This window comes from Danio aesculapii, chromosome 23 (genome assembly GCF_903798145.1).
Source record: "Danio aesculapii chromosome 23, fDanAes4.1, whole genome shotgun sequence".
NCBI lineage: Eukaryota > Metazoa > Chordata > Actinopteri > Cypriniformes > Danionidae > Danio > Danio aesculapii.
Window position 1 is genome coordinate 10,538,727 of NC_079457.1, and position 12,312 is coordinate 10,551,038.

Sequence of the window (12,312 nt, forward strand, 5' to 3'; positions counted from 1 at the left end):
TAAGATGGTCTGCATTAATAATTCATGCCAGATTGTCATGGCTTATTTATGAACATTCATTAACATTATGATGCAGTATTGATACTAGCATTTTATTGTTTGTTTCATTTAGCAATGCACTGGAGAATATCTTAAATCTAAGATGGTCTGCATTAATAAATCATGCCAGATTTTCATGGCTTATTTATGAACATTCATTAACATTATGATGCAGTATTGATATTGTACTATATTAGCATTTAAAAAATGTTTTGTTTGTTTAGCAATGGAAAATATCTTAAATTTAAGATAGTCAGCGTTAATAACTCATGCCAGATTTTCATGGCTTATTTATGAACATGCATTACACTTGATGCAGTATTGATATTAGGATTTTATCGTTTGTTTCATTTAGCAATGCACTGGAGAATATCTTAAATCTAAGATAGTTGGCATTAATAAATCATGCCAGATTTTCATGGCTTATTTACGACTAAATATATTTCATGCGTATGTAACATTAACACTGTACCCGTGTGTCAATGTAACCATTTTACGAAAATTGATCTAAAACTAAATGATCTAATAAACGTGAAACTTTATTTCCATAATATTGTGCAGCGACTGTTATTTCATTTCCTTTAAGGAATTGTCTTTTTTGTTGTTGTTGTTGTTGTTGTTTTCGAAAGTTTTGCTACTCCAAATAAAGGTATCAGTTTCTAAAAAAAGGTTAATAGTGATTTTGTACATGAATCATGTACAGATTATAAATTTCACTGTGCAATTACCTGGAATATTTCAAGATCATCTTAGAAAAAAATAAAGCAATCAATAGTATTTGACTTTAGGAAGGACGCACATCATCTCAAAGAGGAGGTTGGCACCGAGCAAAGCAGTGTTTCCTATGAAGAAACAAAAAAAGGCTCAGATATGAACTAAAAATTGGAGATATAATCAAATATTCTGCTTTAATTTATTATTTTCATTTAAAGGTCCCTTAAAGTGCTTTGAAATGTGCATTTTTATTCGATGTTTGACTTAATCTTAACCAAAATACGAAGAGAGGACTGGACATAGTGTAGCTCCTCCCCTTTTAATAAAACAGCCAATAGCGTTTTGCTTTATCACCACTCTGCCAGAGATAACAGTTGAGCTCAAGAACATCAAATGTAAAGCATCTTGAAAGAGGCGGGGCATGTAAGATACTAGAGAGCATTTGATTGGTCAAGATTTGATGAGAAACTGAAGTATTAGGTGAATAAAACCATTGATCCATTCAGGCAGAAGTGACAAACTACAAGCTTTACATGTTTATATCAGTTTTATATCTTCTAAATGTGAATTTTATGACTGTTTTGGTGCGCACTAGCTTATAGATATCCTAAAAACTAACAATACTTATACCAACATCTAAAAAACTTTATTTTAATTTCATGGGACCTTTAAATAATGTTAAACACATGCCAAAATAAAGAGAAATATTACAATAGAAGCAACAGAATTTTAATCTTATTGTAATTGTAGAATTGTGGGTACATTTAGACATTTTCCACTCATTTTCCTTAAACTGAAGTGACATACAAAAAAAAAAACATGTCTATAACAGTAAACGCAATCCATTATGTTATGTATAGGCCCACACGGAATCTGCACGCGCAGAATTCCGCAGATGTTTAGCCCATCATCAATTCTGTTTACCGTATTTACTTGTGTAAATCTATATTTATTCAGTTTTTTTATTAATTACAGTAATAATATTGACTAATATGAAAATGTTCATCTGATTTATGTACAATGCAGTTTGTACAGTAATATTTTAGTAGATCTATTATATGAGAGACTTGCTTTGTTTACCAAATCAAGTGAATCTAATTGGATTTGCATTTTAAACATTAAATTAAAGTTAAAAAGAGATTATTTTTTATTTCACATATTAAAGGTTTTAGTTATGACACTCTCAAAATAAATCCGGAGATTTTTACCAAAATTCTCAGCAGAAATAGCAAAAAACATCCGCAGATTCTTTCTGGCCCTAGTTATGTATTATTCATAATATTAAATCACTTGAAATGTTTAAATGTAACATTTGATTTTGTTACTAAATGCTGTCTAAATTACACAGCTAACATAGTGACATGATTTTCAAGGAGTCCATTAAATATTGTTACGCCTTTTTATAACCGATGTGACAGACAAAATGTACTTTTTTATTAAGGAAATTACAAATAATAGAGAAAGTAGATGTTTCGTACAAGGTGTTGTAAAAAAATTAACTGAATGAAAGAGAGAACCCAGTCCAGGAGACTTGAAAACAAGCAGAATTTCTTATTTGAGACGTGTTGGTTAGTCTGCAGTCATACAGCGTTTTCAAGAAGTCCAGGAGTCTGCAAGAGCTTTACAGGTCTGCAGTCTGCGAGTTATCACAAGTCTAAAATCAAGTCTATAATATGTTTTTAGGAGGAGGGGAGTGGCTAGGTGGCTAAACAAAGTATGTAAAGGAAGTATTGGAGTCAGCACGATAAACGGCATATGGGTGTTAGAAACCTCCCCAGCTATTGACCACACAAGTTAATCAACTAAAGTTTTTTTTGGCCTTAGAGTTTCACCCAAAAACAAAGGAAGAGTCAATAGACCGTGCTCATAGCATTTGCATCACTTTGGTTCAGCCAGTGCTCAGGAAACAAAAGTTTTAATGTGCCTCATAGCTGTGCTGTTACAGTTACGAATGAAATTATATAATTAAAAACCAAAGAATATAACCTGATTATTTCAAGATAATTTAAACTGGATGTATGGTTTAGAAGGTAAAAATATATTAAAAAAAAAAAAAAAAAAAAAAAAAAAAAAAATATATATATATATATATATATATATATATATATATATATATATATAGTGCGAGTCTCTAAGTTTATATTCTTAAGACAAATTGTCCCTAAATAGTAACTTTACAATTCGTGTTTTTATTAAAAACCTGAAAATATGAAAGAAAATGAAGGAATAATAAAAGGTTTCTTTTTGAGACACAAAATGTACCCACAATTCTTAAATCACCTATGTACAAGCAAATGTAGCAGTATAGTTCACTAATAATATGCAATTTATTTTGCATTATAGTTGTTAATCAGAAAACGGGTCACTTTAAATGTTTTTCAGTTGTATTTGAACATGAAAACTGAAAAACAAACAATTATTTTGCTTATTTTTAGTTTTAAATAAAAAAATAATTGATTAAGTTTTTTTTATATTTCTTGACAGGTGTTTTAAAGCAATCATTAACATTTTTTTAATCAATATAAGTACACAATGACAGAATTTTCAATTTGAGGTCTAAATGACCCTTTAACTGGGTTATTTACTGAAGAGAAAACATTACCTGTGGTGTCGTAAGGTGGAGAAACTTCAACTAAATCACAGCCTACGAGATTAAGACCTCGACAGCCTCGGATGATTTCCAGACCCTGAAAGCAGATTTCAAAACACATAATTCTTTAAACAAAACTTGCAAAAGAGCTGAGATGGCACAAAAAAGACACATCTCTAGTTTAAGCTTTGAGTTAATATTAAACTTTCATTCACAAAGTCTAAGAGCTGCTCAAACATGAGCCTGAAATCTTGGCTACTTTCCAATTGCAGGGATTTCATACTAGCAAGAGAGTGCTTGGGGATCCGTAAAAATAAATAAAAATTAAATAAATGATAATAAAAACAATAAGTTCAACTACTAATTTAAATCATTAAATTACAATAAAATTAACTATTTAATCACATAAAATTAAACATATAATAATAATACAGTGCATCTGGAAAGTATTCATGGCGCTTCACTTTTTCCACAAATTGTTATGTTACAGCTTTATTCCAAAATGGATTAAATTCATTTATTTTCTCAAAATTCTACACACAATACTCCATAATGACAATGTAAGAAAGATTATTTGAAATTGTAGCAAATTTATTAAAAACAAAAAAACCTGAAAAATCACATGTACATAAGCATTCACAGCCTTTGCCGTGAAGCTCTAAATTGAGCTCAGGTACATTCTGTTTCCACTGATCATTCTTGAGATGTTTCAGCAGCTTAATTGGAGTTCATCTGTGGTAAATTGAGTTGATTGGACATGATTTGAAAAGGCACCTGTCTATATAAGGTCTCAGGGTTGACAGTGCATGTCAAAGCACAAGCCAATCATGAAGACAAAGGAACTGTCTGTAGACCTCCGAGACAGGATTGTCTGCTTTTGGCAACTCCCTACCTGGAATTTGCCAAAAGGCATCTGAAGGACTCTCAGACCACAAGTAAAAAAATTCTCTGGTCTGATAAGACTAAAATCGAACTCTTTGGAGTGAATGCCAAGCGTACCGTTTGGAGAAAACCAGCACCGCTCATCACCAGGCTAATACCATCCCTACAGTGAAGCATGGTGGTGGCAGCATCATGCTGCGGGATGTTTTTCAGCAGCAGGAACTGGAAGACTAGTCAGGATAGAGGGAAAGATGAATACAACAACGACTTTGACCAGCAATGGGCGATGGTTCATCTTCCAGCAGGACTATGTCCCAAAGCACACTGCCAAAATGTCAATGGAGTAGCTTCACAACAACTCTGTGAATGTCCTTGAGTGGCCCAGCCAGAGCCCAGACCTAAATCCTATTGAACATCTCTGGAGAGATCTGAAAATGGCTGTATACCTTCGCTTCCCATCTAACCTGATAGAGCATGAGAGGTACGGCAAAGAGGAATCTGCAAAAATTCCCAAAGACAGGTGTGCCAAGCTTGTGACATCATATTCAAAAAGACTTGAGGCTGTAATTGCTGCCAAAGGTGCATCTACAAAGTATTGAGCAAAGGCTGTGAATACTTCTGTACATGTGATTTTTCAGGTTTTTTATTTTTAATAAATTTGCAACTATTTCAAAAAATATTTTTTCACATTGTTATTATGGGGTATTGTGTGTAGAATTCTGAAAAAAAAAAAATAAATTTAATCCATTTTGGAATAAGGCTGTAACATAAATAATGTGGAAAAAGTGAAGTGCTATGAATACTTTCCGGATGCACTGTATTTCATTAATTACATTTAGTATAAAAATGTACATCAGTATTAGAAAGAAAAAAATAAAATAAATAAATAAATTAAAAAAATCACACAAAATAGGCAGATTAGTGTGATAAAATAATTATAATTATATATATATATATATATATATATATATATATATATATATATATATATATATATATATATATAGTACAAAATAATTGAATAATTAATAATTAAATTATTACATGAAATTCATTACATAAAATTCAAATAAAAATTCAAATTGTGTTGACAAAAATACAACTTTATTAATAAATAAATAAATATTTATTTAATGAAAAATAAAAAAGTTCATATAATAAACAAAATATAAGCAAAAATTAACTGATCCTAAATATTCTCCACATATTTTGTACCCATTTAAAATTATTATTATTTTTTTCAGTATGAATGTAGTCATTGTACAAGAAACTAAATAGATTTTAAATTTTAATATGGTGGTCCATCACACAGAGATTAATCAAATAATTTAACTGTACAGGGGTCTTTGTCATCTAAATTACTCAAACAGTAAAGTACAAGTCAGATGAGATGTCAGATCGTAAATCAGATCCTAAATCATACATAGCATACTACAGAGGGTCCATCAAACACTGATATTATTATATAAGGTTAGAGATTAAAATTTGGTTAATCCCACCTGAATGGGTGTGAGACCAGCAATCTCAGGTGTTCCTGTGCCCGGAGCAAATGCAGGGTCCAAACTGTCAATGTCAAAGCTCAGATAGACAGGACCGCTTCCCATCTGAGAGCGAACCTCCTCCATTAGCGGGACCAGAGATTTGTGCCAACACTCCACAGCCTCCACCACACGAAAACCCTGGAAACACCACAACTGTTTATATAAAGTTACAGAGATGTGGTAAAAACTTGTTCTAAAATTGTGCTGAGCTTTAGCTTTCAGCTGTAAAAAAATAGCCTAAAGTGCCTTCTGCTGTTTCAAAATAGCCTACAGTGCCTTCTGCTGTTAAAAACTAGCCTTAGAGCACCATCTGCTGTTAAAAACTTGCCTAGAGCGCCGTCTGCTGATAAAAAATAGCTTAAAGTGCCGTCTGCTGTTAAAAACTAGCCTAGAGCGATGTCTGTGGGTTTAAACTTGCCTAGCGTGCTAAAACCAGAAAGCCTTCTGCTGTTAAAACTAGCCTAGAGTGCCATCTGCTGTCATAGCCTAGAGCGCCATCTGCTGTTAAAAACTAGCCTAGAGCACCATCTTGTTAAAAACTAGCCTAGAGCACCATGTGCTATTAAATCTAGCCTAGAGTGCCGTCTGCTGTTAAAAACTAGCCTAGAGTGCCGTGTACTGTTAAAAACTAGCCTAGAGCAATGTCTGTGGGTTTAAACTAGCCTAGCATGCTAAAACAGAGAGCCTTCTGCTGTTAAAACTAGCCTAGAGTGCCAACAGCTGTTAAAAACTAGCCTAGAGCACCATCTGCTGTTAAAAACTAGCCTGGAGCGCCTTCTGTTGTTAAAAACTAGCCTAGAGCACCATCTACTGTTAAAAACTAGCCTAGAGCGTTGTCTGTGGGTTTAAACTAGCCTAGCATGCTAAAACCAGAGGGCCTTCTGCTGTTAAAACTAGCCTTGAGTGCCATCTGCTGTTACAGCCTAGAGCACCATCTGCTGTTAAAAACTAGCCTACAGTGACGTCTGCTGTTAAAAACTAGCTTAGAGCACCATCTCTTGTTAAAAACTAACCTAGAGCGCCATTAGCTGTTAAAACTAGCCTAGATTGACATCTGCTGTTAAAAACTAGCCTAGAGCGTTGACTGTGGATTTAAACTAGCCTAGCGTGCTAAAACCAGAGGGCCTCCTGCTGTTAAAACTAGCCTAGAGTGCCATCTACTGTTAAAAACTAGCCCAGAGCACCGTCTGCTGTTAAAAACTAGCCTATAGCGATGTTTGTGGGTTACTACCAGTGTATATAGTTATTTAAATAATAAAAAAGAAAAGTTGAAGAACACAAACACTGTTTGCTATTTGAGAAATGAATTATAAAAATGCATGAGCACTAACTGAGCTCAGAATGTTGAGACCAATCAACGTCAAGTATTTCAGAAATACTGTCTGTGTAGGTGTAAGCACGATAATACCTGTGCTCGGCTCCATTCATAGTTATCTGGAGAATAACCAGATCCTCTGAGCCCAATCTGGGCGACCCTCTTGCAGTCCAGAAGACCCTCATCCACACAGCGTCTGAAAGGTGTCCCGTGACCGATCTTCTCCCCTAGAATCATGTCACTAGTGTCCGCATGGGCATCCACATGAATCAGGCCTACCGGACCATGTCTGAACAACAGAAACAACAGCATTTCAGATTTAATACAAGTTAATATTGCAAACAAAAGGCCTTTAGTGTTTGCAAAAACCTCTCAGCAACAGCTTGAAGAATTGGGTATGCAATCGTATGATCTCCTCCTAGAAATACAGGATGAGTGGAAAAGGAGATTCAGCATATGCACATTAAGAAAAGATTGAAAACTTTAATATCTGTGTAATTCTCACCCAGGGTTAGTGGGATGCAGCCTGTGGCTACGATTTTATGGTAAGCCTCTCGTATTTTTTTGCAGGTGTCCTTCAGGTCAAAGAGGTTGACATTAATGTCACCGATATCTGCCACTTTGATTGATTCATATGGAGCTGCTCTCGTCCAGCCACAGTATGCCCTGATCATAGCAGATTCTGCCCTGATGTGTCTCGGACCAAACCTAAAGAGGGTATAAGAATTCATTAATGCTCCCTGTTGAATATTTATTCATTTATGAAAGAGAGAGCGAGAGAGAGAGAGGTCATAAACATTTAATCACAAACGATCGATATGTTAAATAACATTCTGTGGTGAACATTTTAAACATTTCTGGAAAAAATAGCCGACTAATTTTCTAGCTAGCATTTTCTGAATTCTCCATAGTCAATTTTATTTAACACTTCCATAATACACAAATATTCAGGTTTATTAGAAAATCTAAATAAAATACATGAGGCTGCACGGTGGTGCATCGGGTAGCACGTTAGCCTTACAGCAAGAAGGTTACTAGTTTAAGTTTCAGCTGGGTCAGTTGGCATTTCTGTGTGGAGTTTGCATGTTCTCCCTGTGTTCACGTGGGTTTCCTCTGGGTGCTCCGGTTTCCCCCACAGTCCAAAGACATGCGCTATAGGTGAATTGAATAAACTAAATTAGTCGTAGTAGTGTATATGTGTGAATGAGAGTAGATGGATATTTCCCAGAGCTGGGTTGCAGCTGAAAGGGCATCCACTGCATAAAACATATGCTGATTAAGTTGGCAGTTCATTCCGCTGTGGTGGCTGCTGATGAATAAAAGGACTAAGCTGAAGGAAAATGAGTGAATCTATCAAATATGATTAAATTAACTATTATATATATTGTAAATACAGCATATTACACAACCCCCCCCCCCCCACACACACACACATATACAGAAATTAAATATAACATTGTATAACAATAACCATATAGAAAAACATTATATTACATATTATTATAATATATAATGTATTATTTATATGTAATATACATATTGCAATATTATACATATATTAATTCTTTTCAATATTTTTATTTATTGATTAAAAGGCTATATTGCACTTGAACTACATTCTTCAAACATTTTTAAATTAATAGTTGAATCATTTTATAACTAATATTTTGTGTTTTTTCAAGAGTTCAGATGCAAAACCATCTTTTTAAAGATTTGGGTGAAGTTGGTTGGATAATATAATTTCAGAAAAGTATTGTTTGCTAATTCTAAAAGTGAAATCACATTAGCAGCCAATGTCTATCAAAGTACAACACTATTTACAGTCAATTAAAAAGTCATACTTACATGTGATTTCAGACTGAATATTCAAAGTACCATATATAGGGAGTGTGTCACTGAACGAATGTGTGAATATAAAACCAACTTTACCTCTATTTTTTTAAAGTGCTCTTTAACGTGAAAAAAATGAACATAATTAAAGGAATGCCAAATAAAAACTAATTTTAGAAGAAAATTTAAGATGGCACTTAAGAGGCTTTTGCATCTGAACACTTTTGCATAATTATAGGCTATTGCTTTATCAGAAAAATCGACATAAAACAAATAATTGTAATAATCAAGCGTTGTTACCGTGCACCGGGCCGGTTGGACGTTCCGGTGTCAATAGGAACCCCGATAAACGCCGCGTCCAGTCCGTCCGCGGTCTCCTGGAACGGCAGTTTGCACATAGTCGCGATTCCGCTGACCCGAGCCACAAACTCCGCGCTCGGTGGAACATTGAAGCTTTTACCGGACATCGGCCGTCTGAAAGACTCATTTACACTGCTCTGACCGTCCAGCTTTCCACATTTCCCCAGTTTCTGGGAAGCGAATGCTTTCAAACCCTGAGATCCAGCAAACAGCGCACGACTTTTAGTAGCAGTTCTGATCGAGGACAACATGTTTAAAACAAACTCTTGCAGCAACTGGAGAAAACAAGGAATGCAGAAAACGAGTCCTGTGATGCGTTTAAATGTCAAAATTTGACAAATGTGTTAAACGCAAAGTTTTATCTGCCAGTGGCAGTGCAAGTCTTGAAAGTGAACTTTAGTCATACAGTAGGCGTGAAGAGAGGCTGGACTTCATGTGCAGTCACTCTGCATTAGTACAGAAGAGCAAGTATGTACTCTGCATTAGTACAAAAGAGCAAGTATGTACTCTGCATTAGTACAGAAGAGAAAGTATGTACTCTGCATCTCTAGTAGCCTATAATAGTATGGAGTTTTGTGGTTATAAGTTAAAGAGACATTTCTCCGCACAAAAAAAGTTTTTGATTTACTCCCTTTTTCGGATATTCAAGATATAGGTCCTTTTTTTCCACAAAGAGTTTAAAGACATATTTTGTTAACACAATGATGTTCCATTTTTACAAGTCAATATTTATACAGTGAGGAAAATAAGTATTGAACACGTCATGTTTTTCCTGGGAATAATATTTGTAAATAAGCTTTTGATATGGACTTGAACCAGATTTGGGTAAAACCCCAAACATTCATTCATTTTCGGCTTAGTCCCCTCATTATTCTGGGGTCGCCACAGCCGAATGAACCACGCAAACACGGGGAGAACATGCAAACTCCACACAGAAACGCCAACTGACCCTGCTGAGGCTTGAACCAGTGACCTTCTTGCAGTGAGGCGAACGTGCTACCCACTGCGCCCCATTTACAGCCAATTTCAACACAATTTTATATATTTTTTTGTTTCTCTTGATTTTCCCCTTTTCTAAATGTTTTATTTAATAATGTCCACTAATATATAAATTTGGGCTACATATTTTTGGACTGTTATTGTAAGTTATTTTTTTTAGATAAGCTCCAGATTTGGCTTCAGTACTGACTAATCTAATGTATATGCACAAATATGATTTTGTAAAGTTTCTTGTAGAAAATATGAATTTAAATGAGTCTGTGAGGGGCGTACTCATATATGCTAAGCACTGTATACACACACATTAACAAGTAAAACAAAGCTCCAGACAATCAAGAGCGCACTATACAGACTATTTTCTTGACTGTATGTAGATTAGAGGTAATCATTTAGTAAATAAAGTTCAGTTTCTTGCACAGAAGGATTGTTTTGCATCATAAGACCTCAATTAATTGTCAGGAGCCACAGGTTCTGCACAGTTTGAATTTTTATTTCATTTTTTTTTTTTAAATCTAACTGTAGTGAAAGAAATGACTTGCTTGAAATATCAACTTAACTAAAATAGAAATTAATATAAACTATAAACGCAAATTTGAAATGCATTTATTAAATTGAACCATTATTAAAAACTAAAATAGATACCTGCTGCTTTACTCATGCTATTCTCTTGGGAAATGCAAAATTACAATGATAATTTACTGCAATAATCACGTGAGCATTTCAAAAGCAAAATCAAATATAGCCAATCAATAGCAAACGTGTTTTAAAACAATTTGTAATGACAAAACAACATTAGTTCTTTACAATGTCAATTCTTTATTGTTTTTAGCATTATCTGCTTTCCATATTATACACAATAAAATCAACATGCAATCAAGTCACTTTATTTTAACACACAGTCTGGTTGCACTGTACAATTCATCTAAACATATTATTCCAAAGATTGTCAGTAGTGATCTTGTCACAACACAACTATAATATCATTCCTTTCCAGTTTATTATCAAACAAATTCCTTTTCAATCACTCCAATCAGTGCAAATCTGGTAAACAACACCTGCATTTCATGGCGCAATCAAAAACGCATTGAATATCCCAATAGAAATGCATCAGCTTTATAACTTGCTTGTTTGAATCCCCTTTTCAAAAGCAATATTGTGCTTACTGTTATATAATACAGCACTAATAATGCATTTCATTATGCTTGTACTAATTTGGTTTAAACTGAATATCACCTCTTAATATGATGATTATGATGGTACTGTTAAGTTAAAGAGTATAAAGTGTTCTTAGATAACATGAAAAGTGCAAATGCATAAATTTTCACAATTAATTCAGTGATAAAGGGATAGTTTACCTAAAAAATGAACATTTGCTGTTAATTAACTCACCCTCACCCAAGATTGAAGGTTACTTTATTTTCAGCAGAACATTAAAGATATTTTTTTAGCTGAAAACATGGATTCATAAAACACAAATTAATGACCAGCATCACTTTAAGATTCAAAACAATACATACAGGCAACATTACATGAACACTGAGGATAGTAGAGAATTCTGACCATACACTAAGCCAAGAAACTGAACATTATAACAGTTAATCCACAGCGTGGTCTTTCACAAATGGTCCTGAGTTTATTCAGAATGGTCTGGACCATGAACCTCTGGAATATCTATTTTGTTTTGCCTGTATGTATTTTGGCCTCTCAAAGTGTTGATGCAAAATATTAATTTGCATTTTAAGAATTGTCAAGGACCACAGTATGATATAAAAATCTTTAATGTTCTAGTGAAAATGATTGAATGAATTATAAGGATGCACCAAAAAAATGATTGTAATAATTATTTATTTTTTTTTAGTGCTGGGCAAACATTAATCACCATTAAGCACATTCAAAATAAAAGTTTGTTTTGGCATAATATATACAGTTGAAGTCAGAATTATTAGTCGCCCTTTGAATTTTTTTTCTTTTTTTAAATATTTCCCAAATGATGTTTAACAGAGCAAGGAAATTTTCACAGTATGTCTGATAATATTTTTTCT

General features: G+C 33.9%; 1 protein-coding gene across 1 annotated transcript; it reads right to left on the reverse strand.

Moving 5' to 3' along the window:
• Positions 1 to 18: 18 nt before the first annotated feature.
• On the reverse strand, positions 19 to 9,668 carry agmat (agmatine ureohydrolase (agmatinase)). Its single transcript, XM_056449526.1, has 7 exons — positions 9,212 to 9,668; positions 7,587 to 7,789; positions 7,451 to 7,499; positions 7,175 to 7,370; positions 5,725 to 5,904; positions 3,356 to 3,440; positions 19 to 881 (listed from the first exon to the last, which is right to left on the reverse strand). The coding sequence occupies exons 1-7, from the start codon at positions 9,520 to 9,522 to the stop codon at positions 808 to 810; spliced, it is 1,098 nt and encodes a 365-aa protein (XP_056305501.1). The 5' UTR covers positions 9,523 to 9,668; the 3' UTR covers positions 19 to 807.
• Positions 9,669 to 12,312: the final 2,644 nt, after the last annotated feature.

Bases quoted from the DNA above. Each gene is read 5' to 3' on its own strand.
- agmat (XM_056449526.1), bottom strand. From the start codon at position 9,522: ATGTTGTCCTCGATCAGAACTGCTACTAAAAGTCGTGCGCTGTTTGCT. The intron at 7,790-9,211 runs GTAACAACGCTT...TACCCTCTTTAG, and splicing joins TCCAACCGGCCCGGTGCACG to GTTTGGTCCGAGACACATCA. The intron at 3,441-5,724 runs GTGGGATTAACC...ATCTGCTTTCAG, and splicing joins CTGGTCTCACACCCATTCAG to GGTCTGGAAATCATCCGAGG.